At 39.6% G+C, this 27,626-nt stretch overlaps 2 protein-coding genes across 7 annotated transcripts; one reads left to right on the plus strand and one right to left on the minus strand.

Moving 5' to 3' along the window:
- The first annotated feature begins 115 nt into the window (after positions 1–115).
- On the plus strand, positions 116–10,229 carry LOC148888415 (multidrug and toxin extrusion protein 1-like). Of its 4 annotated transcripts, XM_089013010.1 has the most exons (16): positions 116–373; positions 2,696–2,797; positions 2,964–3,032; positions 3,132–3,280; positions 3,388–3,430; positions 3,506–3,550; positions 4,404–4,501; positions 4,603–4,700; positions 4,811–4,924; positions 6,295–6,362; positions 6,451–6,559; positions 7,576–7,651; positions 8,715–8,784; positions 8,855–8,987; positions 9,197–9,291; positions 9,454–10,228. In XM_089013010.1, exons 1-16 carry the CDS (start codon positions 263–265, stop codon positions 9,739–9,741), a joined length of 1,668 nt encoding a protein of 555 aa, XP_088869136.1. In that variant the 5' UTR covers positions 116–262; the 3' UTR covers positions 9,742–10,228. The 4 variants fall into 4 exon arrangements, with proteins under 4 accessions (XP_088869136.1, XP_088869138.1, XP_088869137.1 ...); XM_089013012.1 differs by lacking the exon at positions 4,811–4,924 and having other exon boundaries at positions 9,454–10,229; XM_089013011.1 differs by lacking the exon at positions 3,506–3,550 and having other exon boundaries at positions 9,454–10,229.
- Positions 10,230–12,340: 2,111 nt separating this feature from the next.
- On the minus strand, positions 12,341–27,552 carry LOC148888416 (multidrug and toxin extrusion protein 1-like). Of its 3 annotated transcripts, XM_089013015.1 has the most exons (18): positions 27,351–27,552; positions 23,549–23,739; positions 21,923–22,024; positions 21,782–21,850; positions 21,493–21,641; positions 21,364–21,406; positions 20,698–20,742; positions 20,530–20,627; positions 20,235–20,332; positions 18,808–18,921; positions 18,656–18,723; positions 18,474–18,582; positions 17,013–17,088; positions 15,893–15,962; positions 15,692–15,824; positions 15,529–15,623; positions 14,607–14,640; positions 12,342–13,347 (listed from the first exon to the last, which is right to left on the minus strand). In XM_089013015.1, the coding sequence occupies exons 2-18, from the start codon at positions 23,672–23,674 to the stop codon at positions 13,145–13,147; spliced, it is 1,632 nt and encodes a 543-aa protein (XP_088869141.1). In that variant the 5' UTR covers positions 23,675–23,739; positions 27,351–27,552; the 3' UTR covers positions 12,342–13,144. The 3 variants fall into 3 exon arrangements, with proteins under 3 accessions (XP_088869142.1, XP_088869141.1, XP_088869140.1); XM_089013016.1 differs by lacking the exon at positions 27,351–27,552 and having other exon boundaries at positions 12,341–13,344; positions 23,549–23,927; XM_089013014.1 differs by lacking the exon at positions 27,351–27,552 and having other exon boundaries at positions 23,549–23,923.
- Positions 27,553–27,626: the final 74 nt, after the last annotated feature.

The raw sequence follows: 27,626 nt of genomic DNA on the forward strand, positions 1-27,626 counted from the left end.
GATGATAAATGCTAAAATAGACTCGTACAAAGTGCTGAAGCTAAACTATTGTGAACTGTTGTTTTGATTGCTGCATGCACCCTTTTTTTCCCAACAATCTCAGTTGTTTCAGCTGCACTTGGCTCGGCTCCAGAGGAAGCCAGCAAGCGCTCCATCCTCTCCGACGTCCTGGAAGGACCTTTTGAAGTGACAACAAGAGACGGGAAAAGTATAAAGACAAGTGTACTTTCGCTGGAGTGTGTGTTGTGGTGTAGTCGAAGATATGGCGGCGGGATCGAATGTCAAGAGGTTTTTCTGCTCGTGGAGTTGTCTCAAGATACCTCCGAGTCACAGACAAGAAGTGTCCCAAATCTTGAGGATGGCTGGGCCTCTGGTAAGGTGGCGAGCCTGTTTTTTTTTTTGATTGTGCTGAGTTCTTTGTAGGAAAACAGCTGTGATTGCGCTTGATGTTTGCAATTTATTATTTATTATATCGGTGTCTGAAACTAATGACAAAAAATTAGCGGACACCAGGGCAGACAACTCTGAAAAGTTGCCTGCCCGGCCATAAAGTTGCCTGCCTGGCCATAAAGTTGCCTGCCCCATTTTTCACAACTTGAAACACAATAAGACGACTAATCGCCCCAAAAAAAACATTGTTACAGTCACGATACAGTGTCTGTAAAGTGTACTTGAGAGTTTTGAAAGGCGCTTAGAAAGAGGAGTCCACGTGGTTTGTAACAACTTGATTGTCGCTTTTGCTTTATTGAATAAAACAAACGTTTGATTTGAAATTTTTTTTTTTTTTTCTTGAAGTTGTCGGCCATCCGGGGCGAGACGTTTTGAAAGTTGTACTCCCGACGTAAAGGTTGTACGCCGCAGGCATCCGGGCAGACGTTATTTCAAACACTTATTATATATTTGGGCACTTTGCTACGTCCACACTTAATTGTGGCCCATAACACCAGAGAAAACTACTCTAAAAAATGTCACAAAATGAATATAAAAAAAAAAGAAAATTGTTGTTTGTGACTGTCCTTGAGAGTTTTGAAAGCCGTTTATAAATAAAATGTATTATTAACTCATTCACTGCGAGATGATGTGCAAAAATGTGTCCACTCCAGTGCCAGGATTTTTGTCATTGTCACTTGAATTTCAAGACCCACAGAATACTCCAATGTAACGTTCATAAGGTGAATTTGCTTCATTGCTATATTTTGAATAGAATGTATGTTGAAAGGACAACTGACACCTGCGGACAAGTTGTGTCCATAATTTGTAAAATCACACACAGAAATGACTTCTACTGAGCATATTTTACAAAGAGTCCACCGCACGCAGCTATATTTTACCTTTTCAGACTCGCACTGAATATACAGGAAGTCTTGTTTTTGAGTTGATGACGATGCCCTAAGTGACGTCACGGAGGGAACGCCCGTGACCAAGAAAGCGACACACAATGCACTTTGGGTACTTTTTTCATCTGAAAACACCGTGTTGATCGCGAAATTAGAAGCTAAACTACATAAATAACACCATGGTGAATCATTGTGTGTCACAGCCAATTGCGGTAGTGTTGTAAGTTTACAAAAATTCCCAACGGACAAATCAGTCAATTTCCAACGGAGCTTGTGCGCCCTCTTGTGCATTTTCCGGGTGCTACATTGGAGTCAAGACAGCTCGAATTTATACGGAAGGACTTCTTTAATCGATTGCAAACGTTTATGCTTTCCTCTTCAGAAGTATTTGAATCATATTCATAACAGGACAAGAAAGCATCTTCTCTGAATTTGAACTTTCTGAAGCCATTGTTTTGATTCTGGAGCAACGCAGTAGTGACGTCACAAACAAGGGGGCGGGACTTTCTGAATCTGCCCAGTGCCGAGCTCATTTTGTGGCAGTTATGGGACACATTAAGTCATTTTTATTGGTGTTTTGCATTTGACTAAAAATATCAGCCTGCGTGTTTTTAGTATTTTAAATGCTATAAAACGTTTTTCTGATGTCAGTTAGGAAACAAAAAAATGGTGTTGGTTGTCCTTATATAAGTCCATGTATATTTAATGTTTATATAAGTATGATTAAGACTTGTATAAGTAACCTGTATTGGTTTGCACTGAAAAATAAACATTTAATAAAATATATGCTCTATAAAGGTACATGTACAACTGAAAAGTACTACATATGTTACTACAAAAATGTTCATATGTACCATTGTTCGGAACTCAAATATTCGTAAGTAGGGGAGTGCCTGTAAATAAACATTCAATACAGTGTTCGAAACCTTGGACTCTCCACATTCATCCAAAAAAGAGTTAATTTCTAAATTATATGGGTCAGGTGTTATATGAGCTTGAAATGAGGGCAGCTGTCCAAAATACAATACATATTGGTTTATATAGCACTTTAACAGCTGAAGCTGCAACAATGCGCTAACATGGAAAAAAGTAAAATGCTGCCCCCTTGTGGAAAAGAAAAACATTGCCAGAGGCCATGGCGAGCGCTTTATTGGCACCCAAGCATGAAAACAGAAAACCCGAACTAATTCGGGAATGGCGCTCTACGTCACATTTCAATTCTCAAATAAATTCCTGAATCCCAGTGAATGAGTTAATCTACAGTGCATAATTCCTTATCGAACACAGTACATTCATTGAACACATGATCTTTTTTTTTGCCTGATATTTTGTGTTCTGTTCACATTGATTGTCTTTAGTTGCTGTCTCGGGTGCTCATTTATCTGCTTCCCTTCGTGGTCACCATGTTCTGCGGACGTTTGGGCAACGAGGTGATGGCTGGATATGGATTAGCGTCTGCTGTAAGTGCTCTTCTCATTATGGAATGGAATTTGTTGACACTCCCCTCGGGAATGCTTGTAGTCATTTGTAAAGTAATTACACAAAAACAGTACATAAATGTACAAGTATTATATCGCACCCTGGGGAATCTAGCACTCGCTTGGACATGTTTGCGCTTTATTTCAGACTATCAACATCACCACAGCGGCAACGGGGTACGGTCTGGCTCTCGCTTGCGATACATTAGTTTCTCAGGTTTGAAAAGCCCTCATGCGTTATCATATCCTATAAAATACTGTCCAGTTTTCAAGATTGTTTTTCCATATCATCCAAATAAAACATTGTCCAAAGCAGACTTTTGGTGGTAAGAATCTGCTCCGCGTCGGCGTGATTCTGCAGCGAGGCGTCCTCATCCTACTGTTATTCTGTCTGCCGTGTTGGGCTTTGCTCCTCAACGCCCAGAGTCTCCTACTACTCATGGGCCAAGGCCCCGAGGTCACCCGGTAACAAACCAACAGAATCGCAACCCACTCGCCACACATCGACTACAGTCATTTCTTGTATCATACATGTGTTTATTTGAAATCGTTACTCATCGTTTTCATTTCAGAATTGCCAATCTGTACATCGTAGCCTACTTGCCGGCCGTGCCAGTGAGTTGCACATTAACTGTGAAAAATGTGCATGTTGTTTTTATAATGGCGTCATGTTGTACTGTGGTCTTTTAGGCAATGTTTCTACACAATCTTCAAACATCTTACTTGCAGAACCAGGTGACCTCATGGGCGATACCTTGTACATTTATTGAGGGCTTTGCCATAGCCTAGAATTGATTCATTTTTGAGACTGCTTTTTACAACTACCGTATTTTCCGGTGTACAAGGCGCACGCAAAAGCCTTGATTTTCTTTAAAAAAATGACACTGCGCCTTATATGTGAAGTAATATTGAGCCACAACAGGTCTCGCAACTACTGTCAGCAGCCACTGACTCAATTTTCCCCTGGGAACTGGGAGGCCAGAGATTACAGCAAATTCTTCTGAGGGGAAGCAGTCAAATATATTCAAGAACAAAAGTAGAATTAATCAAGAAAACATTATGAGTTAATTATTTTTAAGAAAAAAACATTTTTCAGAAAATGTACTTTATTTCCTCATTAAGTGTTTTTATGTTTTTTTTTTTTTTAAGCATCCAAAATAATTACTTCTTTTCTCAGGTAGGGTCAAATCTTATCACATCTAAAGTCTTTAAAAATAAGTACCGTGTGTGTGTGTGTGTGTGTGTGTGTGTGTGTGTGTGTGTGTGTGTGTGCGTGTGTGTGTGTGTGTGTGTGCGTGCGTGCGCGCGTGTGCGTGTGTGTGTGTGTTTTGTGTTTCATATGTATTTTGTATTTTTGTGTGTGTGTGTGTGTGTGTGTGTGTGTGTGTGTGTGTGTGTGTGTTTGTGTGCGCGTGTGTGTGTGTGCGCGCGTGTGTGTGTGTGTCTGCGCGTGTGTGTGCGCGCGCGCGTGTGTGCGTGCGTGTGTGTGTGTGTGTGTGTGTGTGTGTGTGTGTGTGTGTGTGTGTGTGTGTGTGTGTGTGTGTGTGTGTGTGTGTGTGTGGGTGTGTGTGTTTTGTGTGTTTTTCAGGGTATAATACTTCCACAGATGTACACTGCAGCCATGGCAAATGTTGCCAACCTGATAATGAACTATGTGTTCTTACACTGGCTCAATCTCGGAGTGAAGTGAGTCCTTTTTTGTTGATGTGATGTCACATAATATCGCGCACACTATAATGTACGTGTGCGCGTCTTTTTTTGTCTGTCTGGGCTTGGACGCCCCCTAGTGGATCGGCAGCTGCCAACACACTCTCTCAGATGAGCATCTGTGCTTTGTTGTTTGCTTACATTCGCTGGAAGAAGCTGCACATCTCAACGTGGGGAGGTGAGACTTTCATGACCCCGGTCAGCCCGCCGAGACGCGTTTATTTTGTTTTTTGCCTTCCCTCCATTTGCTGGATGTCTACTTATGTAAGCTCCAGGTTTCTCCTACAGGTTGGTCAATTGAATCCCTGCAGGAGTGGGGCTGCTACATGAGGCTGGCTGTTCCAAGCATGCTTATGAAATGTTTCGAGTGGTGGCTTTTTGAGTTAGGGGGATTCTTTGCGGGTAATTACACACCTACCTCAATTAGCAACCTGTCCACTGAGTTTCCTATCTACACACTGTATTTCCCGACGTACCCAACTACCAAGCGTAGATAACAAGCTACAAGCTCATTATCTATGGTTGGTGGTGGACCGTCAAGGCCTGCAAGGCCTTCTCTGCTGGCCCAAAAAATATCGCAATCACAAACTGATGTTAACTCATTCACTGCCAGACGTACAAAATGTGTCCATTCCAGTGCCAGGGTTTTTGTCATCGTCAGTTGAATTCCAGGACCTACAGAATGCTGTATTGAGTTTTCGGACTACATAAACATTCAATACAGCGTGAGAAACCTTGCACTCTCCACATTCCAAAAAAAAGAGTCAATTCCTAAATTATATGGGTCTGGAGTTATATGAGCTTGAAATGGGGGCGGTTGTCCAAAATACAATGCAATACATACATTTTAGTTTATATAGGGCTTTAACAATAGCTGAAGCTGGAACAAAGCGCTAACATGGAAAAAAGGGAAATGCTGCTCCCTTGTGGAAAGGAAAAAACATTGCCGGAGGCCATGGCCAGCGCTTTATCAGCACCGAAGCATGAAAAAAAACAGTGTTAGGTAATTTATGAATGAAGCAGGAATCAATAGTAAAAACAAAATGTTAAATATGTGTTCGTATAGCGACTGGCCCTAACTACAGAACCCGAACAAATTTGGGAATGGCATTCTAATTCATATTTTAAATTACCGAATGTATTTGGGAATGGCAGTGAATGAGTTAATTATATTTTGTCCATAAATTCTTATTAAATATTTTCCAATTGTCTTTCAGCTTCCTTTCATTGCTTTTCAATGTTGTGCTGCTTCCAGATGTGTTTTCCTATTTTAGCATGTAATCAATCACATTTCAACCATTATTTGTTACCAGGGTCAGTAATCTACCTGGACAATTTCTCAATCAGTTCCGTGGGCCCTGTATCATAAAACAAGTGTCGATAAAACCGTTGCTTTAACCAATCAGATTTGTTGGTGTGACCAAGGCCTTATTTCCTGGCTAACGGTACCCTCTAATGGCCTCGTCGTAAATCACACCACACTTTTTATTTGAATCGCAGTCGCAGCTTCAGTGAAGGTTGTATAGTCATAAAATAGTTAAGGATTGGATTGATTCAGACGTAGCACTACTGAAGGCCTAGGTGAGAAATGCATGGCTCACCACTGCGATCTACATATCAACCTTTGCTACCTTCACAACTAACGTACCTATTTTTAAGTAACTCTACTTCTTTTCCTTTCGGCTTGTCCCTCCAAGGGGTCGCCAAATGAACAACCTGCCTACCTTCAGTACCTGTGCAGTTTTATTATAATTTTGTTTTTTACCATTTAGGGGTGTTGGGTGAAGACGAGCTGGCCACCCAGCATGCAGTGATGATGATTTCTACAGTCGCCTACATGGTAATACACCGCCGTACATTGTTTTGTGGTAAAACAGGATATTTTTTGTCTACTTAAGTCCAGAACTACTTTGCTTTTTTTTTCTCAGTTGCCTTTTGGCATACAGGCAGCGGCTTGCGCTCGCGTGGGTAACGCCCTCGGTGCCGGAGACACAGGCAGGGCCCTTCTCTCCTGCAAGGTGGCCCTGAGCCTTGCCTGTAATTTTGAGCTTTTCATATTTCTACAGTTTGACTTATTGTTTTCCTCTTGCGAAACATTTTCCTTGCAAAACATGTATTTTTTATAAAATTACAACTTTCTTATCACTAACAATATCATTTATTTCAACGAAAAATACAGGTTCTTCCTAAAATAAACAAAAGAATGCCTTTTACACAGAAGGAGGTATTTTGTTCCCCAGGAAAACTGTTCTTCCAAAATGTTTCAGCACAAAAAAAAAACTTTTTTTCTCCCTGAACAAACAACCCCCTTTTCCAATACGTATAACTAGAACCCCTTTTCTCCCAAACACAGCTTTTTCTTTATTCATTCACTGCCATCCCTGAATTTATTCAGGAATTAAAAATATGATCTTGAGCGCCATTCCCAAATTTGTTCAGATTTTAATTTTTCTTGTGGGGCGTGAAGATAAAGCGCTGGTTAGATCTCTGGCAATGTTTGTTCCCTTCCACGAGGGGCAGCATTTGCCTTTTGTACAGCCGCCTTCACTTCGACCTCATGTTACCCCAGACCCATATAACCTCGGAATTATCTCTTTTTTTCTGATAAAATAGTCCTAAAACTCAATATTCTGTGGGTCCTGGAATTTGAGTGAAAATGACAAAAACCCTGGCACAGGAGTGGGTACAATTTTGCACATCTGGCAGTGAATGAAAACTAAAAAAATATAATAATAAACAAATAAGAATAATGTACTTTTTACAATTACATATTATGAAAAACTATGTTCATTGTCCTTTTTAATTCTCATGAGTTTACAAGTTCTTATATCGTAAAATAAATTAATTTTTGTAAGGCAGAGGTTTTATTTTTGAGAATACGGTAGTGCGTAAGCTTTTTCCTTGATAAAAAATACTCTTAAAAAATCTACATTTCAAAAGAAAAGACAAGTTGATTCTTAAAAGAATACCACTTTTTGTTGCAACGGATAGGGAATTTTTGTTTCTCCCTAGACTCTTTCGTCGATCAGCGTGTGTGTTTGTGTTGTCGATAGGTGCAATTACGGTTGTTGAAGGTGCCTTGCTTGGCTGCACTAAATCAGTGATTGGCTTCATCTTCACCAGTGATCGGTGAGTGCACACTACTCAAATACATTGAGCAGCATCCAAAACTTTGCCTGCGCACTTCTGATTTGTTTTCTACTAATTTGAAAAATCAGTAGGAAAAAAATTCCAGTTATGAATATGATTCAAATAGTTCTAAAGTGGAAAGCATACATGTTTGCAATCGATTAAAGAATTTATTCCGTGCCATTTTGAGGCAACATTGGGGGGAAATCTCTCACCCAAAAAGAGTCAGAAGAAAATGGCGACCTCTTGTAGACATGACAGTGTATTGCGTTTCCACAGGCTGATAAATTCATTATATGGAGCTTGGACGCCCTCTTCTGGCGCAAAATGAGGTTTTCAGACCAAACAAGCATTGACGTGATGGAAGGACTGCTACAATGTGTCCTTTTTTTCAGTCAGGGGCGTTCCTTCAGTGACGTCACGTACGGACTCGTCACCAACTCAAAAACATATTCAGCACGAGTCTTAAAACGTAAAATATAGAATCTTTGTAAAATACGCTCAGTAGACGTCATTTGAAGCCGTTTTACAAATTAGACGTCGGTTGTCCTTTAACCGAAGACTGTGGACGGGGAGCAGAGGACAAAAACAGTCGGCAGCCATTTTGTTGTTAGAAGAACGGGCTTGTTCACGAACGACACATCATTCATTGAGGCAGCTCCGTGTACGAAAAAGTTCGGATTCCAAGGTAAACTTCGTATGCCAAGGTAAAATTTTCATATATTTAACGTTAGTAAACCGAAAAGTTCGTAAACCAAAGGGTTCGTAAACCGAAGTATCACTCTATGTCAATCCAAGAGTGTTGTCTTTGAATCTTTCTATGTGGTTACACCAAAAAAATTATATATACAGTAAAGCCTCGTTATATCGATATCGGATATATCGATAGTCCCGGTTATATCGATACTATTTCTATGCACGCACGGAGAAAATTACATGCAAACAGGGTCGGATATATCGATAGTCCCGGTTATATCGATATTTTTTCGGACTCCCTTGAATATCGATATAACGAGACTTTACTGTATATACTGTATACACTGTACAATATATCTCATTCCAGAAAGATCGTCAATCTGGTGTCGAATGTGATGAACGCTTACGTTTTCGTTCAGTTCTTTGATGGCCTTGTGGTGAGTCTTGCATGCATGTGTTCATTTATCAATAGGGCCCATAAAAAATGTTACATTTCCATTGGGCTAGTGTGTGTGCACAGGCATCTTTCTGGGAACAGGAAAGCAAAATATTCCGGCTGTGGCTAACTTCATCGGCTACTATGGGGTCGGACTTACGCTCGGTGTGACGCTCATGTTTGTGGTAAAGCTCAGGATTTTAGGTGGGTAACATTCTGACATGCCTTTCTTTTTTGTAGTTTCTTCTTGCCATATATTTTTTTAATCTATTATTGATACCGGCTGGCATGTCCTGGGGTGGACATAAGAGAACTATGACATAGCGAGGGATCATTGTAGAAAGAAGGGAAGTTGCTAACCACAGAATTACCGAGGAGGTTGACTAAAATACGGACCACTGTTTTTTTTAAAGGTTTCTGGCTGGGGATTATGATTTGCCAAATCTTGCAGTCCATCATTTACATTCTTATCATCTTTAAACTGGACTGGAAGAGAATGACAGAGGAGGTGAATGCGAAACTAAATGACAAGCTCAATTCATCATGAAACATCAACCCACGCATCAATGCCTCTCACTGGAGTATATTTTCAGATCTCCAGGATTCAAACATAATTCCTACGTCAATTACATTCTCATATGTTGTTTTAATGTGTGCCTTTTTTTTCTAGGCTATGAAGCGTGGCCAGAAGAGTACACACATGGCTTTACTAAGCCCAGCTGTGCAGGAAGAGTACCAGGCCGACATAAGCGAGGGCAATGCTAGCACCCAACAGCAGGCAAATACTAACCGGCTTTCTCTGAGGCAGCTAGCGCTGAGGCGAGGCCTCACTCTGTTAGCCGCCCTCTCCATTCTTGTGACAGGCAGCTGCGTGTATTTTCTTCTACCCCTGCCGGTGGTCCCGTTTCCCCAAAGTAATCTGACTAAAACGGATTTGGGCAATAGCACGTGCTGTTGACAGCTGTGACCTTAGTGAAGCTAGGCTACATTCAAATCTTGCTAGCAGCTATTGGATTGGATTAGCCTTTATTAGTCCCACAGTGGAGAAATTTACGTTTCACAGCAGCAAAGTTAAGGCAGCCACTCTCGCGGCGCCATCTTGAAGTCAAAGGAACAAAAAAAAACTGTAAACTCTAAAACTGTATCACCACCCCACCCACAAGTATATGAGTCATTTTCATACACTAATAATTATTAATTCAACGGTTTCGTTTCCGTCTCCACAATTGATCTTCCTCGTGTTATTAAACCAGTCAGGTGGTTCCTAATTGTATGGTGATTTGCTTGGATATTATTATTATAATTTCTTTTGACCAAAGGCAAATAATTATTTGTCAAGTATACCCAACTGGTTCGAGCTAATGCGGACAGCTTGGTCTTCTAAAGATAGTCGAACAACAATTATACCTTTTCATTGAAGTCCAAGGCAAGTGTAATCCAGATTAAAAAAAAAAGTGTATACATATATTCCATAAAGCATAGATGAGTTTTATATCGAAAAATGTACAGTATTCAATAATATAAATCAACGTTGAACTAAAGGCGCAATTTCACCACATCATAGCATTCATTATATTTTGAACTGCCAAAGGAATGTCGATGAGAAGGTTTCACTTTTGTACAGATGACGGCTGAAGAAACCTTCTCATCGATGGACCACTCCTGTACGACTGAGAGCTTACACAGACGTGCCAAAGGAATGGTGTTTGTTTACTTTGTAAAGTACACCAGTTGAAGTGCTCCCAGAATGAATTGATTTACGACAGCTGTCATTTAGATTGATATATTATATTTAATTTCATTTTATGTCATAAGGTGTAACACAGAATGTCTCTCTAAATGTATATCAATTAATTGCTGTTATATGGAAAGAACGTCCACCAAGACAATCCGACCCCCTCTGCAAAAAATGTGTACACCCCTGGTATGTATGGTGGCTTACGAAACATGCATGTTTTTTTCAGACTAAAGGCCTGATTATACATGGTGTTTTTGTTGGGATAAAAAAAAACGCCTTACTATATACAGTAAAGTCTCGTTATATCGATATCGGTTATAACGATAGTACTGCTTATTACGATACTATTTCTATGAACGCAAGGAGAAAATTTACATGCCGCAGGTTCGGATATATCGATAGTCCGGTTATATCGATATTTTTTCCGACTCCCGAGAATATCGATATAACGAGACTTTACTGTACATAGTGGTCAAATACAGCGACTAATCACTTTAAAATGGTTCAATGATTTTCTGCACCAACTGTACAACTGTTATCATATTTTATTCTACCACTGATCACTTGAGCTATACCTTACTATAATTGGTTGTTATTCTCAAGGTAAAAATGCCTTACGATACATGGACTTTTTGGGAGGGCTAAAAATGCCTTATTATACATGGTCTCAAGGTAATATCGGCTGACGATGCATGGTCATTTTTTTTCAGTCTAAAAACGCCTTACTCAACATGGTCGTTTTTTTCAGGATAAAAACGCCTTACTACACATGGTCATTTTTTTAGGCTAAAAACGCCTTACTATACTTGATCGTTATTTTCAAGATAAAATCGCCTTCCATGTTTTTTTTTTTTTTTTTTTTCTAAAAACGGCTTACTATACATGGACGTTTTTTTCAGTCTAAAAATGCCTTACCATACATAATTGTGTTTTTCCGGCTAAAAATGTCTCACGAGACATGGTTATTTTTGAGGGGGCTAAGAATGCCTTACTATAAATGGTCATTATTTTCAGTCGAAAAACGCCTTATTATACATGGTCGGGTTTTTTTTCCAGGCTAAAAATGCCTTATACATAGTCGTTTTTTGACGCTAAAAAGGCCTTATGGTTGTTATTTTCAAGGTAAAAACGCCTTACTATTCATTTCATACTATTCATACTATTCGTTATCGTTTTTTAATAAGAATTTAAAAAGCCTTTAATCGTCACACAATGTGGAAATCTGCAAAAAAATTGCATCTTGAAATAATGGGGATTGAACCAAGGACCACATAGATGCAAAGAATGTGCTCTACCAATGAGCTACATCCTGCAAAAAAAAAGAGTCTTCTTATACGCGGTTGTTGTTTTCGGGTTAAAAACGCCTTACTATACATGGTCATTTTTTGGTGGGGGGCTACAAATGCCTTACTATAATTGGTCGTTATTTTCAAGGTAAAAATGCCTTACTATACATGGTCATTTTTTCGGACTAAAAATGCCTTACTATAATTGGTCGTTATTTTCAAGGTAAAAATGGCTTACGATGTATGGCCGTTTTTTCCGGGTTAAAAACGGCTTACTATACACGGTCGTTTTTTTTTTTCGGGCTATAAATACAAGCGTTATTTTTCTATAAATACAAGCCTTTCTATACATGGTTTTTTTTTTTTTTTTTTTTTTTTTTTTTTGGGGGGGGGGGGGGGGGGGGCTAAAAAGCCTTGCTATACATGGTGGGTTTTTTTTCCGGTCTAAAAACACCTTATCATTGGTCGTTTTTTTTAGGTCAAAAACACCTTACTATACATGGTCTTTTTTTTTCAGTGTAAAAGCGTTTTACATCCACAACGTCAATGAGTGGCAACCAATCCTATGTGTCCCGCAGGAAATTCAGGTTAGAGTACAGCTACGCCATCAGTGAAACATTCATCTCTCATCGTTTAATCCATATTTTATTGATAGATATTAAAAGTTTTTTTTCTCTTTTTACCTGAACACCTCCAAACACCAGCTCTCAGCTGAGCGTGGGAAACTGAAATTAAATAAGTAAAAGTATACAACAAAAATAATATCACCATCATGATAATAATAATAACAATGCTAATAGAACAAAGACCATGAGTGTGGCGATACCTTAAGACACAATATCCACCTTTTCCCCATGGCTCTCCTGGAGTAACAATTATACAGTAAAGTCTCGTTATATCGATATCGAATATATCGATAGTCCCGGTTATATCGACACTATTTCTATGCACGCACGGAGAAAATTACATGCAAACAGGGTCGGATATATCGATAGTCCCGGTTATATCGATATTTTTTCGGACTCCCTTGAATATCGATATAACGAGACTTTACTGTATGTCCAACGTTCTTTAACCAGAGAAGATTTCCCAGTGTCAAGTGCTACCAGAACACCGGGTATTCATTATTGGTAAACTCTGAAATTATTGCAGGGAAATTCTTATGAGAAGACCAACATCACTTTTGGATAATTCATCCCTGGGAGTTCACTTCATCTGACATGGCACTCCTGTTGCATCATTCATACACATTTTATCATCCACGCTTCACTCATGGACCCTTACGCCTTGGCACAAGCCAACAGGCTTCAAAGTGGCCCCATAGACTGACAACTGGATCAAGTGAGCAGGTGGTTGGACAACAACTTGTTGACGACAATCCCCGCAGGAAAAATAAAGATCATGAGAGACACAAGAAGGACTCGACGCAGGATTAAGTTCCTTAGGTCTGCAGCGGCCATCACCTCTGCAACCTCCTCCTCTTCTTCTTTCTCCCCAGGGACCAAGAGCTCAAGTGCTTCGCTTTGATGCTGTGGGTCTACTGTTGGGGAGGAACAATAACAAGTCAAAAACGAGATCTGTTATGGCTGCTTTAGTTCAGTTATCATCCATCCATCCATTTTCAACACTGCTTAACCTCTCCGGGCTCACAGAGGGGTGCTGCAACCTATCCCAGCTGACTTTTGGTGCCCGCATACAAGTCAGCTGAGAGTACAACTACACCATCGGCAACACATTCATCCCTAATCTTTGAATACATTTTTGGTGTTTCTTTTGGGGGTGGTTCTCTTTTCTTTATATTGGACATGCTTAACTCATTCGCCGCCAGACATGCAAAAATGTATCCACTACAGTGTCAAGGTTTTTGTCATTGTCACTCGAATTCCAAGACCAACAGAATATTGAGTTTTGGGACTACAGAAACATTCAATGCAGCGTAAGAAATTCTTCTTTCATCAGAAAATAGTTAATTCCTAAATGATATGTGTCTGGAGTTATATGAGCTTGAAATGGGGGTAGCTGTCCAAAATACAATGCAATACATACATATTGTTTTATATAGCACTTTAACAACAGCTGAATCTGGAACAAAGCGCTAAATTGGAAAAAAAGGAAATAATGCCCTCTTGGGGAAGGCAAAAACATCGCTAGAGACCATGGCCAGCGCTTTATCGGCACCCAAGCATGAAAAAACAAAACCCGAACAAATCCGGGAATTGGCGCTCTGTGTCATATTTTCAATTCCTGAATAAATTCGTGAATGGAAAAGTGTATAAAACAGTGGTGAGACCAGCCATGATGTTTGGACTGGAGACAGTGCCACTGAAGAAAAGACAGGAAGCAGAGCTGGAGGTAGCAGAGCTGAAGATGTTGAGGTTTTCTTTGGGAGTGACCAGGTTGGAGAGGATCAGGAATGAGTACATTAAAGGGACAACTTATATTAGAGGCTTTGGAGAGAAAGTCAGAGAGGCCAGACTAAGCTGGTTTGGACATGTCCAGAGGAGAGAGAGCGACTATATCGGTACAAGGATGCTGAGTCTTGAACTGCCAGGCAGGAGACCGAGAGGAAGACCGAAGAGGAGGTTTATGGATGTGGTCAAAGAGGACATGAAGGTAGCTGGTGTGAGAGAAGAAAGAGGATGCACAAAACCGGGTTAGATGGAGGACATTGATTCGCTGTGGCGACCCCTGAAGGGGAAAGTCGAAAGGAAAAGAAGAAGAAGAAGAAATTCGTGAATGGCAGTGAATGAGTTAATGTTTTATTGATAGCTATTAAAATCTGTTTTTTTTTCTTCTTACCTGAACTCTTGCTCACATTAGCTCTCAGCTGAGCCTGGAAAACAAATAAATACAATTAGTCTCCACTGTGAGACTAATAAAGGCAAATCCAATCCAATAATAATCACAATAACAGCAACAACAACGATAATAATAATTATTATTGTTAATACTATTGCTATTGCTAATACTACTACAACAACAACAACAACTACTACTACTACTACTACTACTACTACTACTAACTACTAATAATAATAATAATAATAATAGAACAAAGTATAAGACGACTGTGGTGATTCCGTGAGACGCAATAATAATAATAATACATTTAATTTATGTAAATTTCTCCACTGTGAGACTAATAAAGGCATATCCAATCCAATCCAATTTCTCAGCTCCTTTCAAAACTATCCACTTTATTCCCAGTGGCTCTCATGCAGTAACAATTATATGTGCGACTTCCTGTAACCGGAGAAAATTTGCCGGTACCAAGTGCCGCAAAAACATCAGGTATGCTTTTAATGTGTGTGGGAGAAGTGAGACTTGATTATTGGTGAAATTCTGAAACACTTTGTCAGTAGGTGCCTGTGGAGAGGAAGTTGTTGTGCAAATAAAATTCTGAATATTTGGGCCGAGCTGTCGACTATTTGCACTGGGTGGATTTTACGCAAGTAGAGACGTTCACATAATCTTTGTAGATTGATTGTGGTTTTATGACATTGAGTAACTTGTTTCCCATTTGAAGCGACAGTTTAGAAAGAAGTGATGTAGATCACCTTTTTTTTGGTCATCCTGCCAACCCGTTTGCATGAGTAAGAAGCAGGATTGAAATGTTTTCTCCTCGAAACTGGATTGTAGGGCTCTTTCTGCGCAATCACCATTTAACTGGTATATCAAAGCGCCGCCCGTGGATAAAATCTGAGTATAATTGAAGCAGTACCTCAAGTGTAACTTTCTCCCAGTTTATCCTGGCCAAGTAGACAACCAGGAAGCAGCACTGCAGAAACAAACAGGAACAGAAACCTGTCCACAGACCTGCAAACAACCAGTTATGAAACACAATGAAGATTATCAAACTAATCTAAAACGTCAAAAAGACGAACCCTTGATTCCTAATTTGGCTGTGAACATCAGTGGCACTCCGACAGGTAGACAAACTCCATAATAACCCAGAATGGTGCAGAGGGCTCCGACTTTCTGCTTCCCCATTCCTCTGATAATTCCTCCTGCGGCCACCTGTAAAAACACATTCAATGATGCTGCCAAGTCATGATGTCACAATCATGTACGTTAAACGTGCTTACTGTAATTGCATCCATCAGCAAAAACGGAAGGCAGAACATCAAAACCTCAGCAACCTTTTGCTGTATTTGTCTGTCAGGAACAAAAGGACGTTTGCAGCATGACATTCAAAATATTAACACATTCATGGCCATTCACAAATTTATTCCGGAATTGAAAATATGACGTAGAGCGCCATTCCCGAACTTCTTCGGGTTTTGCTATTTCATGCTTGGGTACCGATAATGCACTGGTCAGACCTCTGGCAATGTTTTTTTTTTCCTTCCCAAGGGGGCATTATTTCCTTTTTTTCCAATTTAGCACTTTGTTCCAGATTCAGCTGTTGTTAAAGCGCTATATAAAGCAAACTGTTTGTATTGCATTGTATTTTGTATTTTCTGCCGCGCTCATTTCAATCTTATATAAATCCAGACCCATATCATTTAGGATATAACTCTTTTTTCTGATTAAAGAACAGACTCTAAGGTTTCTAACACTGTATAGAATGTTTATGTAGTCCTAAAACTCAATATTCTGTGGGTCCTGGAATTCGAGTGACAATGACAAAAACCCTGGCACTGGTGTGGCCACATTTTTGCAAATGTCTGGCAGTGAATGAGTTAATCACATCAGAATTGAAGATGACAATGACAAATACATTCCCTCCCCACAAAAAAAATAAATAAATCACATGACATTTCCTTTTCCCAGATCAAATGTTTTTCATGTGCTGAATGTTTTTTTTATCCAGTTGAGCTGAACAGAGACAACTGAGCCCAACATTGCCACTTGACACAAAATGGCCGACTTCCTGTATTATTTGGGCATCACTCCAAGAGATTTCTCCTCAGATGTTTTTTCACACATTAACTCAGCAATTTAAGCACAACTCTGAAAATGGTTTTCACATGGTTGGGTTGTAATTTATTTTTTTTACACATTTATTTTGAAAGTCAAACTCAAGAGTGACTGAAGAGAGTGTGACAAAATGTCCTCTATCAATGTTGTAAATGAACCAAACACAGATGCAAATTTCAAGAAGTTAAATATTGACACAGCTAAGCAAGCCAAGATCAGCATATCGCAGTGATGGCTGCAGGCATCTGGCACAAATTTTTGTTTTCAATAGAGGAGTATACTCACTCGTCCGACGTGAAGACTGAGGCGATGTGATGCCTCAGGCTGCCGAAGAAGACCACCGTGCATAGAGAGAGTGATGCTGTAAAGAAGGTTGAAAAGTGAAATCCTTTGTTGCGTCATCGTGATAAAAATGCAAATCATCGCCGCCCTATCGAGGTCACACTGCACAAAGCTGCTTTACAGTTTAAAGGGATGAGAAAACAAGCCATGAAAGGAGTTAAATTATCTGCAAATAGAGACAGACATTTTGCCATGGTAAGGTTTCTGTAAACAAGTAAACAAAGCTTCTCTCTCTTAACTCATTCACTGCCATTCCTGAATGTATTCGGAAATTGAAAAGCATGACATGGAGCGCCATTCCTGAATTTGTTCGGGTTTTGTTTTGTCCTTGCGGGGGGGAATAAAGCACTGGTCAGACCTCTGGCAATGTTTTTCCCCCCCACGAGGGGGCAGCATTTGAATTTTGTACAGCCGCCCTCATTTCATACTCATATAACTCCAGACCCATATAACTTAGGAATTAACTATATTTTTCTGGAAAAAAAAGAGTGTAAGGTTTCTTCCGCTGCATTAAATGTTTATGTAGTCCTAAAACTCAATACAGGTAACATCCGACTTACGACCGAGTTCCGTTCCGACCAAACAGTCATAAATCAAAATGGTCATAAGTCAAAATCCATTCAAAATGTTGAATACAGACTCAGAGACTAAATGACTTGCAAACTTCCCCCTCTGGTGCCATCACACGGTCGATTGCTGTGCGAGAGTGAGATGCTGGCTGGGCAAAATTGTTGCATGTGTTTCCGGCCGGCTAGCGTGTTGCGATGCCAGGCATAGAATTAAAATTGTTAAAATAGGGTCTGGAGGTCGTGGTCGTAAGTACGCGTGGTCATAATTACGGGCAGTCGTAAGTACGGGTGGTCGTAAGTCGGATGTTACCTGTATTCTGTGGGTCTTGCAGTTTGAGTAAAAATGACAAAAACCCTGGCACTAGAGTGGACACATTTTTGCACATCATCTGGCAGTCAATGACATAAAAAAACATAAAATATTCTTTCTTTTTTTACGTAGAAAGTAAGTATAAAGCTATGCCGATTTCAATCATCGGTTTAGTGCATTAAAGATTTTCAAGTTAACCAATGCAAACAATGGCACATAAAAAATGCCCTGTAAGAAAAATATCTCAGCAGAATGAGAAAAAGCATATTTTGTCTCACTTTGAAAAATCAAATCAAATACAGTTTTTGCAGTCGTATCTCAAATAACATCTGACAAAGAAAATATTCATACCCGCCACCAGTGCATTCCATTGATACGAAAGTCCGGCAAGCATGTTCATCCTGACGAAATGCACGAAAATTGGTCAGACTAAAGTAAACGGAGCAAGATAGCACTTCTGATATTTGACCCGCTTGTTGCAAGCAATTCAGAAACGGAAGAAGCGGCATTTGCAGTCAAACTAACCTGCGCTGAACATTGTCAATTTTGTAGACAACTCGGCCAGCTGTGACTTTCCAGCACCCAGAGCGTGTCCCACTCGAACGGATCCTGCCACGCTGACACCCACGGGAACCTGACAGCAAAGTACACCATGAGACGTCTCTCACTTTCGACAACTAATCAAAACAAACCAAAACAAAAATCACCATGTAAGCACAGTTCATGAGTTCGTAGAGGATGGCCTGAGCTCCGAGTTCTACCTCACTTACAAGACCTGTTCAGAAGTAGAAACATACATGAGTAAAGAAATTTAATTTTGCTGTCAATTAGCCTCCCAAAATGCGTTGGTTGACAGTACCAGCCAGAAAGATGGCAATCTCAAAGGTCCACCACTCCGCGCACATCATCACCATGCTGGGTAGAGCCAAGTAGAAGAAGGAGCCCCAGTCCTGCAGACAATCTTTGGACCAACCTGCAGAGACCGCCTAGGTACTTACAAAACTTTATTTGTATGTACCGTATTTTCCGGTGTATAAGGCATACTGGAGTATAACGTGCACCCTCAATGAATGTTGTATTTCAAAACTTTTTTCATGTGTAAGGCGCACCGGACTATATGATGCACTTTCAACGAATGAAAAACGTTTTCCGAATATAATAGAGAAATATATAATAGTTTTCCAAATATAAGGCACACCACATTATAAGGCGCTACTTCATATATAAAGCGCACATGCGTAAAAGGCACAGGGTCGATTTGTGAAGAAAATCAAGACTTTTGGATGCCCCTTATACACTGAAAAATACAGTATATCAAAGATTTCAGAGTAGTGGTATACGCGTTGGATTTGCGTGCAGGCACCTTGGGATCAGTTCCCACTCAGTGGCGGCGTGGGTGTTCACGTGTGTCTATATGCGTCCCGTGATTGACTGCCGACCAGTTCAGGGTTTTGTCTGCCTTGCGCCTGAGTCATATTGGTCAAAGGATCTTATCAAGGGACTCAAATGGACATCCAGCGTTTTGCCTGACTAGAATCTGCACCCCAATTCCGATGCTCTTGGTGTCAATCACTTCGCCAAGATAATACAATACAATACAATACAATACATATTGATTTATATAGCGCTTTAACAATAGCTGAAGCTGTAACAAAGTGCTTAACATGGAGAGCTATTATATACAGGAAATAAACCAGTCACAAAGATAGTAGAAAGCACCAGGGAGTAAAACTAAGATCAAATCTGAATCATGCGTTGTCAAATTCCAAAGAGTGAGTTTTGAGACGGGCAGCGAGGGGGCTTGTCAAATTTTCAGTGGCATCTCATTCCACAGAGTGGGACCAGCAACGGAAAAGGCTTGATTCCCTCCGAGCCTCCGTTTAGTTTTTGGCACATCTGATAATGTCTGGTCAGCAGACCTGAGGCGGCAGGAAGGGGTGTAGGGGTAGATGAGTTTGGAGAGGTAAGGAGGAATGAGGCCATTTAAAGATTTGAAGACAAATAATAAGATCTTGAAAACAGGGATAACACTAGTGGGCCTCAATCGGCAGTGCATATTCACCTAAAAGCTAGCAACCACTCATTTGACGACAATGCGGTTAAAATTCTAGAGAAAGAACATAGATTGTTTGAAAGGGGAGTAAAAGAAGTGATTTTCATAAAACAATCCTTCATTAAACCGGTAGTAAAAAGTCCTGACAGGAAGTCATTCAATAACAGTCTCTTGATGGAAGTCCTGGTGGATATAAATTAGTATACATCTGCACCACAGTATGTTGCACTCACCTCCCCAGGTAACCTTGTGAAGACCTTTCCACAAGATGTAAGCATAGAGGATGCCAACCATGGAAAACCGTGACACGTTGTTGGCAAGAGCAGAGCCCCTAATTCAAGATATTTTCATTTGGGAGTGCAAAACGGGTCAAGTGGAAACATTAAGAATAAAAGAACCTGGCAAGCAATTACCTTTGTGACTAATACTAAACTGGTTTTTCCGGTAAGATCAAAACATGTCTAAATTACAATTTACTGTCAACAAACAACAGAGTAGCAGAGCAATTCCCAAATCCTCATTACTCACACAACTCCCATGTTGAATGCAAAGAGGACGATGTAGTTCATAAAGATGTTGATAAGATTGGCCAGAAAGCCTGTGATCACTTGTGGCCAGATGATCCCCTAAAATAGTCAATCAAGACGGTTTGAGAGATTTTATACGGTATGGAAGTTCAGACTGAGTGGAAGGTACCTGGTTTTGCAAGTATCTTGACTGGAGATCATACATGAATGAAGCCTGTAAACAAAGATATTGATATTGAATTGAATGTACAGATAAAGCAGAACAGAACTACAAATGGCCACCATGTGATCACAGCAGGCGCTAACGGGTTTCATACAATTAAAACCTGCATATGTAACATTCAGTGCCATTCACGAATGTATTCGGGATTTGAAAATACGACGTAGAGCGCCATTCTCGAATTTGTTCGGGTTTTGTTTTTCATGCTTGGGTGCAGATAAAGCACTGGCAATGTTGTTTTTCTTTTCCATAGGGGGGCAGCATTTCCCTTTTTTCCCATGTTAGCGCTTTGTTCCAGCTTCAGCTGTTGTTAAAGCCCTACATAAACCAATATCATACATATTTATTGCATTGTATTTTGGACAACCACCCTCATTTCAAGCCTCATATAACTCCAGACTCATATACTTAAGGAATTAACTGTTTTTTCTGATGAAATAAGAGAATCTAAGATTTCTAATCCTGTATTGAATGTTTATGTAATCCTAAAACTCAATACTCTCCGAGTCCTAGAATTTGAGTGAAAATGACAACAAATCTGGCACTGAAATTGACACATTTTTGCACTTGTGGCAGTGAATGAGTTAATATTATTATTACTTCTGGAAAACTTACAGGAAGTGCAGGCATGAAGATCTTCACGTATAGCTGAGATAACCTGAGAACACCATAAAAGTGACAGACAGGTTTTGTTGTGTTTTTTTTTTGATGAACACAAAAGATGAAAAATTGTAGTCTACCGACCTGGCAACCTCGGGTTTTTGTCCCAAAAGCAGCAGAATGGACTCTGTGTTGATGAGCAAGGCCCAACATGGGAAACACACCAGGGTGAGGACGATGATTGCCCTCTGCAGGATCACCCCGACTCTCAGGAGATTACGGGCACCGTATGTCTGGAACATAAGTCTATTTTTCATACTTTCAACCGTGAACAACAGTACAAATGCTGCTTTCTTCTTTGACCATGACAACTATTGTGGTGACTGAAGCACAACTTTGACTCATGCATTTCAAATTCATCCAGTTATCATACCTGAGACATTAAAGTATCACATGCTGATGCCAGCCCAGTACCGATAGATATGCCTGTGACATTCACAATCTGTGGATGAAATGAGTACATGTGCATTTCTTAAGAGCATTGAAAGCATGGATGGTCTGACATGACACTCACAGCTGTGGCCAGAGCAACTGCTTCCAGCTCCACTCTTCCCAAATGACCACAGAAGGCAGCGCTGACACAACTCACAGTGATCACCAGGAGCTGCGTGAGACTCTGTGGAATAGATGAACACCTCCGGACTATTCAAACTGTCATTTCATTTAAAACAGGGCTGGAAGTATATTGTTGACTGCAACAGTGACTCTTTCCTTAATTCTCTTTTTTAATCCCCATTTGCCCAGTATCTTAATCTTTCTCAACTGATGCTTAAAGGACAACCGACGTCTCCGGACAAGTTGTGTCCATAATTTGTAAAATGGCTTCAAATGACTTCTACTGAGTGTATTTTACAAAGATTCCATCACATATAGCTATATTTTAGGTTTTAAGACTCGCACTGAACATTCAGGAAGTCTTGTTTTTGAGTTGGTGACGAGTCCTCACGTTACGTCATGAAAGGACCCCCCCCCCCCCCCCCCCCCCCCCCCCCGACGGACAAAAAGACACATTGTAGCAGTCCATCGCGTCAATGTATTTTGCTGTACTGTTTATCTGAAAATCTTGATGTTACATCCAAAAGCCGCCAGCAGAGGGAGTTCAAGCTCCATGAAAGGAATCTATCAGCCTGTGGAAACGGGCTGATTCATTCCTCACGGTAGCTGGTCGCCATTTTTGGGTGCGACATTCCCCCCTGCCCGTTTCCCTCAAAATGACACGGAATAAATTATTTAATCGATTGCAAACATGTATGCTTTCCTCTTCAGAACTATTTGAATCATATTCATAACTGGATGTGTATCAAGAAAGCATAATAACCGAATCTCAAGCCATTGTTTTTATTCTCCAGCAATGCAAGACGTCTTGGCGTGACGTCACGAACTGGGGGTGGGACGTCACGAACTGGGGGCGGGACTTTTTGAAAATGCCCAGTTCGCAGCTCAATTTTTTTGGCAGTTTTAGCACACTTTAAGTCATTTTTATTGGTATTTTGCATTTGACTAAAAAGATCAGCCTGCGTGTTTTGGGTATTTTAGATGCTATAAAACGTTTTTCTGATGTCAGTTAAGAAACAAAAAAGTGACGTTGGTTGTCTTTTAAAAGTACATATTTATTTATCCATCCATCCGTTTGTTTATTTTTCAGACGATTGATTTTTGCAATGTCTTTTTTTTTAATTTATTAGTTTTTTTATGTGTTCATTTTTATTTATTAATTATTCTCTTGCTGTAATCTATCTATCTATCTATCTATCTATCTATCTATCTATCTATCTATCTATCTACCGACCTACCTACCTACCTACCTACCTACCTACCTACCCACCCACTTGCCCACCTACCTACCTATCTATCTATCGATCCATACATCCATCCATCCATTTCTCTACCAGTCTCTTAGTTTATTTTTCAGATGATTGATTTTGCTGTCTATTTATTTATTTATTTATTTATTCATTCATTTGTCTGTTTCTTTTTGTTATTTATTAATTATTCTCTTGGTGTAATGTCTTGCCCTTTGGATCGTCTCGTAATGTTTTACAGACAAATGCGGTACTATAAACTAAAGTAACATTTTAAGCTACTTTTCGTCTTTGTGCCAAACTAGAAGTTACTTTTATTTTTTCGTAAAAAAACTTACCGCAGGCACAGCCAACATGAACAGCTTTTTTAGTTCATCCTTGATGCCGATGGGATTTAACTGGCGTATTTTCCGGAGAAAACAAACGCTTCTCCAGGAAGAGGACGGCGAGAAAGAGCTTTCCATCCTTATCCTTACTCCAAAGATCCTTCGACTCCTTTTCTCCAGCCAAAAGTCATCTGTCAGTCATACTACAAAGATGAGGGAAAAAACAGAAACGTTTTGTGTGAGCCAGCCAACCAAGCTATTCGAGTTGGCGACGCATGGATATTGAGAAAACAAAATCAACCAAATTATTGGTAAAATGATCAAATATACTGAGCAAAGTCCGACTCGCGCCCCTAAATTGGTCCGCCATGTGATTCCAATATGAGATAGCAGCTGTTACGCTACTTCCCTATTCAGAAATATTTTCTGTCATCACTTTGTCAGGAGATGGAGCCATTGTATCTTTTTACAACAACCATTACATTTGTGCTGCTCTATTTCATTTGGATTGGAAGTCAACTATTTCAGTCCATATTTACGGAATTTATATATTTATAATATAATTTAAATTTGAATACAATAGTATACAATTTGAAATTATATTTTAAAAACATGTAGTTTTTGGTCATTTCATACCACAATAAATTATACAAATCTATTATTATTATTATTATTATTATTATTATTATTATTATTATTATTATTATTATTATTATAAATACATTTGTATAATTTATTGTGGTATTGACCCAAAATTATAGGTTTTTAAAATCTTACAATTGTAATTCTATATTATTGTTATAAATTATGTAATATGCCTATAATAATAATAATAATAATAATAATAATAATAATAATAATAATAATAATAATAATAATAATAATAATAATAATAATAATGTTTCTTCAGCCATCATCTGTACTTCTTTTAAAGAAGTACAGATGACGGCTAAAGAAACCTTTTCATCGATGGACCACTCCTGTATGACTGAGAGCTTACACAGACGAAATAATAATAATAATAATAATAATAATAATAATAATAATAATAATAATAATAATAATAATAATTGTATAATTTATTGTGGTATCAAATGAAATTAAGTAATACATAACTTTCCAGCAGCTCATGTATTTTGTTTTTCTACTTTCATTCCTTTCATCATTTTGCTGCTGTGAAATGTAAATTCATCCACTGCAAGACTAATAAAAGCAAATCCATCAATAATAATAATAATAATAATAATAATAATAATAATAATAATAATAATAATAATAATAATAATAATAATAATAATTCCTAGAAGGCAAATGGAACACTGTAAAATTGTCCCTGGCTGTGAACCCTGAACTGGCTACTCCAATCACAAGTCATACACATATATCAACAAACAAACATGAGTGCTCACCACACCTCAGGACTATTCAGTGTTCCATGACCCTGCCATGCATGCAATGTTTTTGAATGTAGGAAGAAACCGCAGTACCCTGAGAAAATCCATGCATGCACAGGGAGAACATGCAAACTCCACATATGAAGACTGGAATTGAATTCTGCACTACTGCACACTGAGGTGGACGTGCTACCCAGTTGACCACCGTGTCACCCTAAATTTGGTATTATAAAGATGTTAAATATTAAAACATATACCAGGAGTGTACTTATTTACCAGTGGTGGGCCATCAGGCCCACCACATCATGGACTTCTCTGCTGGCTGGAAAAAAATCTGAAGCACAGACTAATGTGAATTATAGTCTGTCCAAAAATTCTTATTAAATAATTCCAAATTGTCTTTTGGCTTCTTTTCATTGCTTTCCCCTTGTTGTGCTGATTCCAGGTGTATGCTTTCGTAGTTAAACATTTACTGTAACCAATCACATTTGAGCCATCATTTGTTACCAGGGTCAGAAATCTACCTGTACGTCTTCTCAATCAATTCTGCAGGCACTGGACCATAAAATAAGTGTCAATAAAACTATTGCTTTAATCAGAGTTCGAGTTGGCAACTCAAGGCCTGCTCAAAGGCGCTGGAAACGTCAGTTTTCGCAAACTATTCTATTATAGGGAATGAAACCAAAAATTCCGAGGATACAAAAAGGAGAGGAGTAGCAGTACCTTATATTGCAGGAGTTTCTGAAAAACTACAAAGAGTAGTAGTTGATATTCGCTATTGACACAAATTCCTTGCAGACAAATCAGCCCATTTCCAACAGAGTTTGGGCGCCATGTTCTGCATTTTCTGGTACGCTACACATCAGTCCTGATGCCTCAAAATGACCCGGAAGAACTTCTTTAATCGATTGGAAACATTTATGCTTTCCTCTTCAGAACTATTTGAATCATATTCATAACTGGATGAGTAACTAGAAAGCATCTTCTCTGAATCTGAAGCCATTGTTTTGATTCTCGAGCAAGGCAAGACGCCACGAACTGGGGGCGGGACTTTCTGAAAATGCCCAGTTCGCAGCTCAATTTTTTTGCAGTTTTAGCACACTTTAAGTCATTTTTATTGGTGTTTTGCATTTGACTAAAAAGATCAGCCTGCGTGTTTTGGGTAATTTAGATGCTATAAAACGTTTTACTGATGTCAGTTAGGAAACAAAAAAATGGTGTCGGTTGTTCTTTAAGTCACAAGTTATTTCACAAGTTATTTCTTGGCCAATGGACGTGTAGTAATATCACACCACACTCACAGCTGATTCAGACAAACCACTACTGAAGCCCGAAGAGTGACATGCGCGGCCCGCCACTTTTATTGTTTTTTTATGAAACGATGAAACATATCATCCATCCATCCATTTTCCGTACCGCTTATTCCTCATTAGGGTCGCAGGGGTGCTGACGCCTACCTCAGCTGTCTTCGGGCACGAGGCGGGGAACACCCCGAATTGGTTGCCAGCCAATCGCAGGGCACACAAAGACATACAACAGTCACTCTCACACCTAGGGACAATTTGGAGTGGCCAATCTGCCTGCCATGCATGTTTTAGGAGTGTGGGAGGAAACCGGAGGACCCAAACTCCATACAGGGAGGCCGGGGGTGGGACGCGAACCGGCGACCTCTGCACTGTGAAGTCGGTGTGCTAACCACTCGACTACCGGCCCGCCTGAAACATATCAACAAAGCAGTAAAAAGGGACCGGGCAATGTCATTTTCAATGTTGCTGTTCAATGGTTGAATGACAGCTTTGGACAGGCTTTGTTGGACTTTAATCGTGTGTGTTTTTTCTCTGGGAATGAATGCAGGAAAACAAGTTACATGCCCTCCACCATAGCACCATGTCAGTTTGAAGTACCAATTGAAAGAAACTTAAGGAGATGTCAAATAATTTCAGCTCACTGAATGCAAAGAAAGAGCCTCTGTCATCCTTCCAGCTGCTGGGTGGAAGCAATCGGGACACAGCACACAAACCTTTTTGTATTGACACGTTCCTATCACATAGGAGGTGCATTGTCTACCTGTGCAACTGATACACAGAATCTTTGGAATGTGATTTTTTTTTTAAGATGCTCTACGTCGGTCACTGATTAAGCACGCCTTTACCACTAGATGAGTAAAAATGGGTTAATATTTAGAAGCAATACAGATCTCCCGTCTCAAGCTTGGATAAATTACAGAGGGTTGTGTCAGGAAGGGCATCTGACGTAAAACTTTGGCCAAAACAAACATGCGAATCAAACCTCTGAAGATGGAGGACACTGATTCGCTGTGGCGACCCCTGAAGGGAAAAGCCCAGAGGAAATGAAGAAGACAGATTTCCATCAAGGCCAAAATGCTATTCACCTTTATAAGAAGCGGCTGAAGTACTCACATTTTGCTCTTTAGAAAAGTAAAGATACTCAGCCAAAACCGAGTACCACAGAAACGCGACTCATCCTTCGCCATCCCATCACAATCAGCAGCAACAAACTCCTCCAGCAAGGAGTAGAATGTACACATATTGCTTTTGATGATGTAAAAGTAAAATACAAATGCCGGAAATATGGAAACATACAGATAGATGAAAAAGCTGCTATGGATAAGAATGAAGTATTTGTACTTCGTAACGTCCCACACATGACTTCAAAGCTAATTTATCCTACCCTCT

The sequence above is a fragment of the Hippocampus bargibanti genome, linkage group LG14, assembly GCF_051943395.1.
Source record: "Hippocampus bargibanti isolate YZ-2025 linkage group LG14, ASM5194339v1, whole genome shotgun sequence".
Taxonomy (NCBI): Eukaryota; Metazoa; Chordata; class Actinopteri; order Syngnathiformes; family Syngnathidae; genus Hippocampus; species Hippocampus bargibanti.

Excerpts from the sequence above, each read along its gene's own strand:
- LOC148888415 (XM_089013010.1), top strand. The coding sequence starts at position 263 with ATGGCGGCGGGATCGAATGTCAAGAGGTTTTTCTGCTCGTGGAGTTGT. Across the intron at positions 3,281-3,387 it reads CAAGGCCCCGAGGTCACCCG|AATTGCCAATCTGTACATCG; the intron begins GTAACAAACCAA and ends TTTTCATTTCAG. Across the intron at positions 3,551-4,403 it reads CATCTTACTTGCAGAACCAG|GGTATAATACTTCCACAGAT; the intron begins GTGACCTCATGG and ends TGTGTTTTTCAG.
- LOC148888416 (XM_089013015.1), bottom strand. The coding sequence starts at position 23,674 with ATGGAAAGCTCTTTCTCGCCGTCCTCTTCCTGGAGAAGCGTTTGTTTT. Across the intron at positions 20,333-20,529 it reads GCATTCAACATGGGAGTTGT|GGGCTCTGCTCTTGCCAACA; the intron begins GTGAGTAATGAG and ends ATCTTGAATTAG. Across the intron at positions 15,963-17,012 it reads TCAGTCTTCACGTCGGACGA|ACAAATACAGCAAAAGGTTG; the intron begins GTGAGTATACTC and ends TGTTCCTGACAG.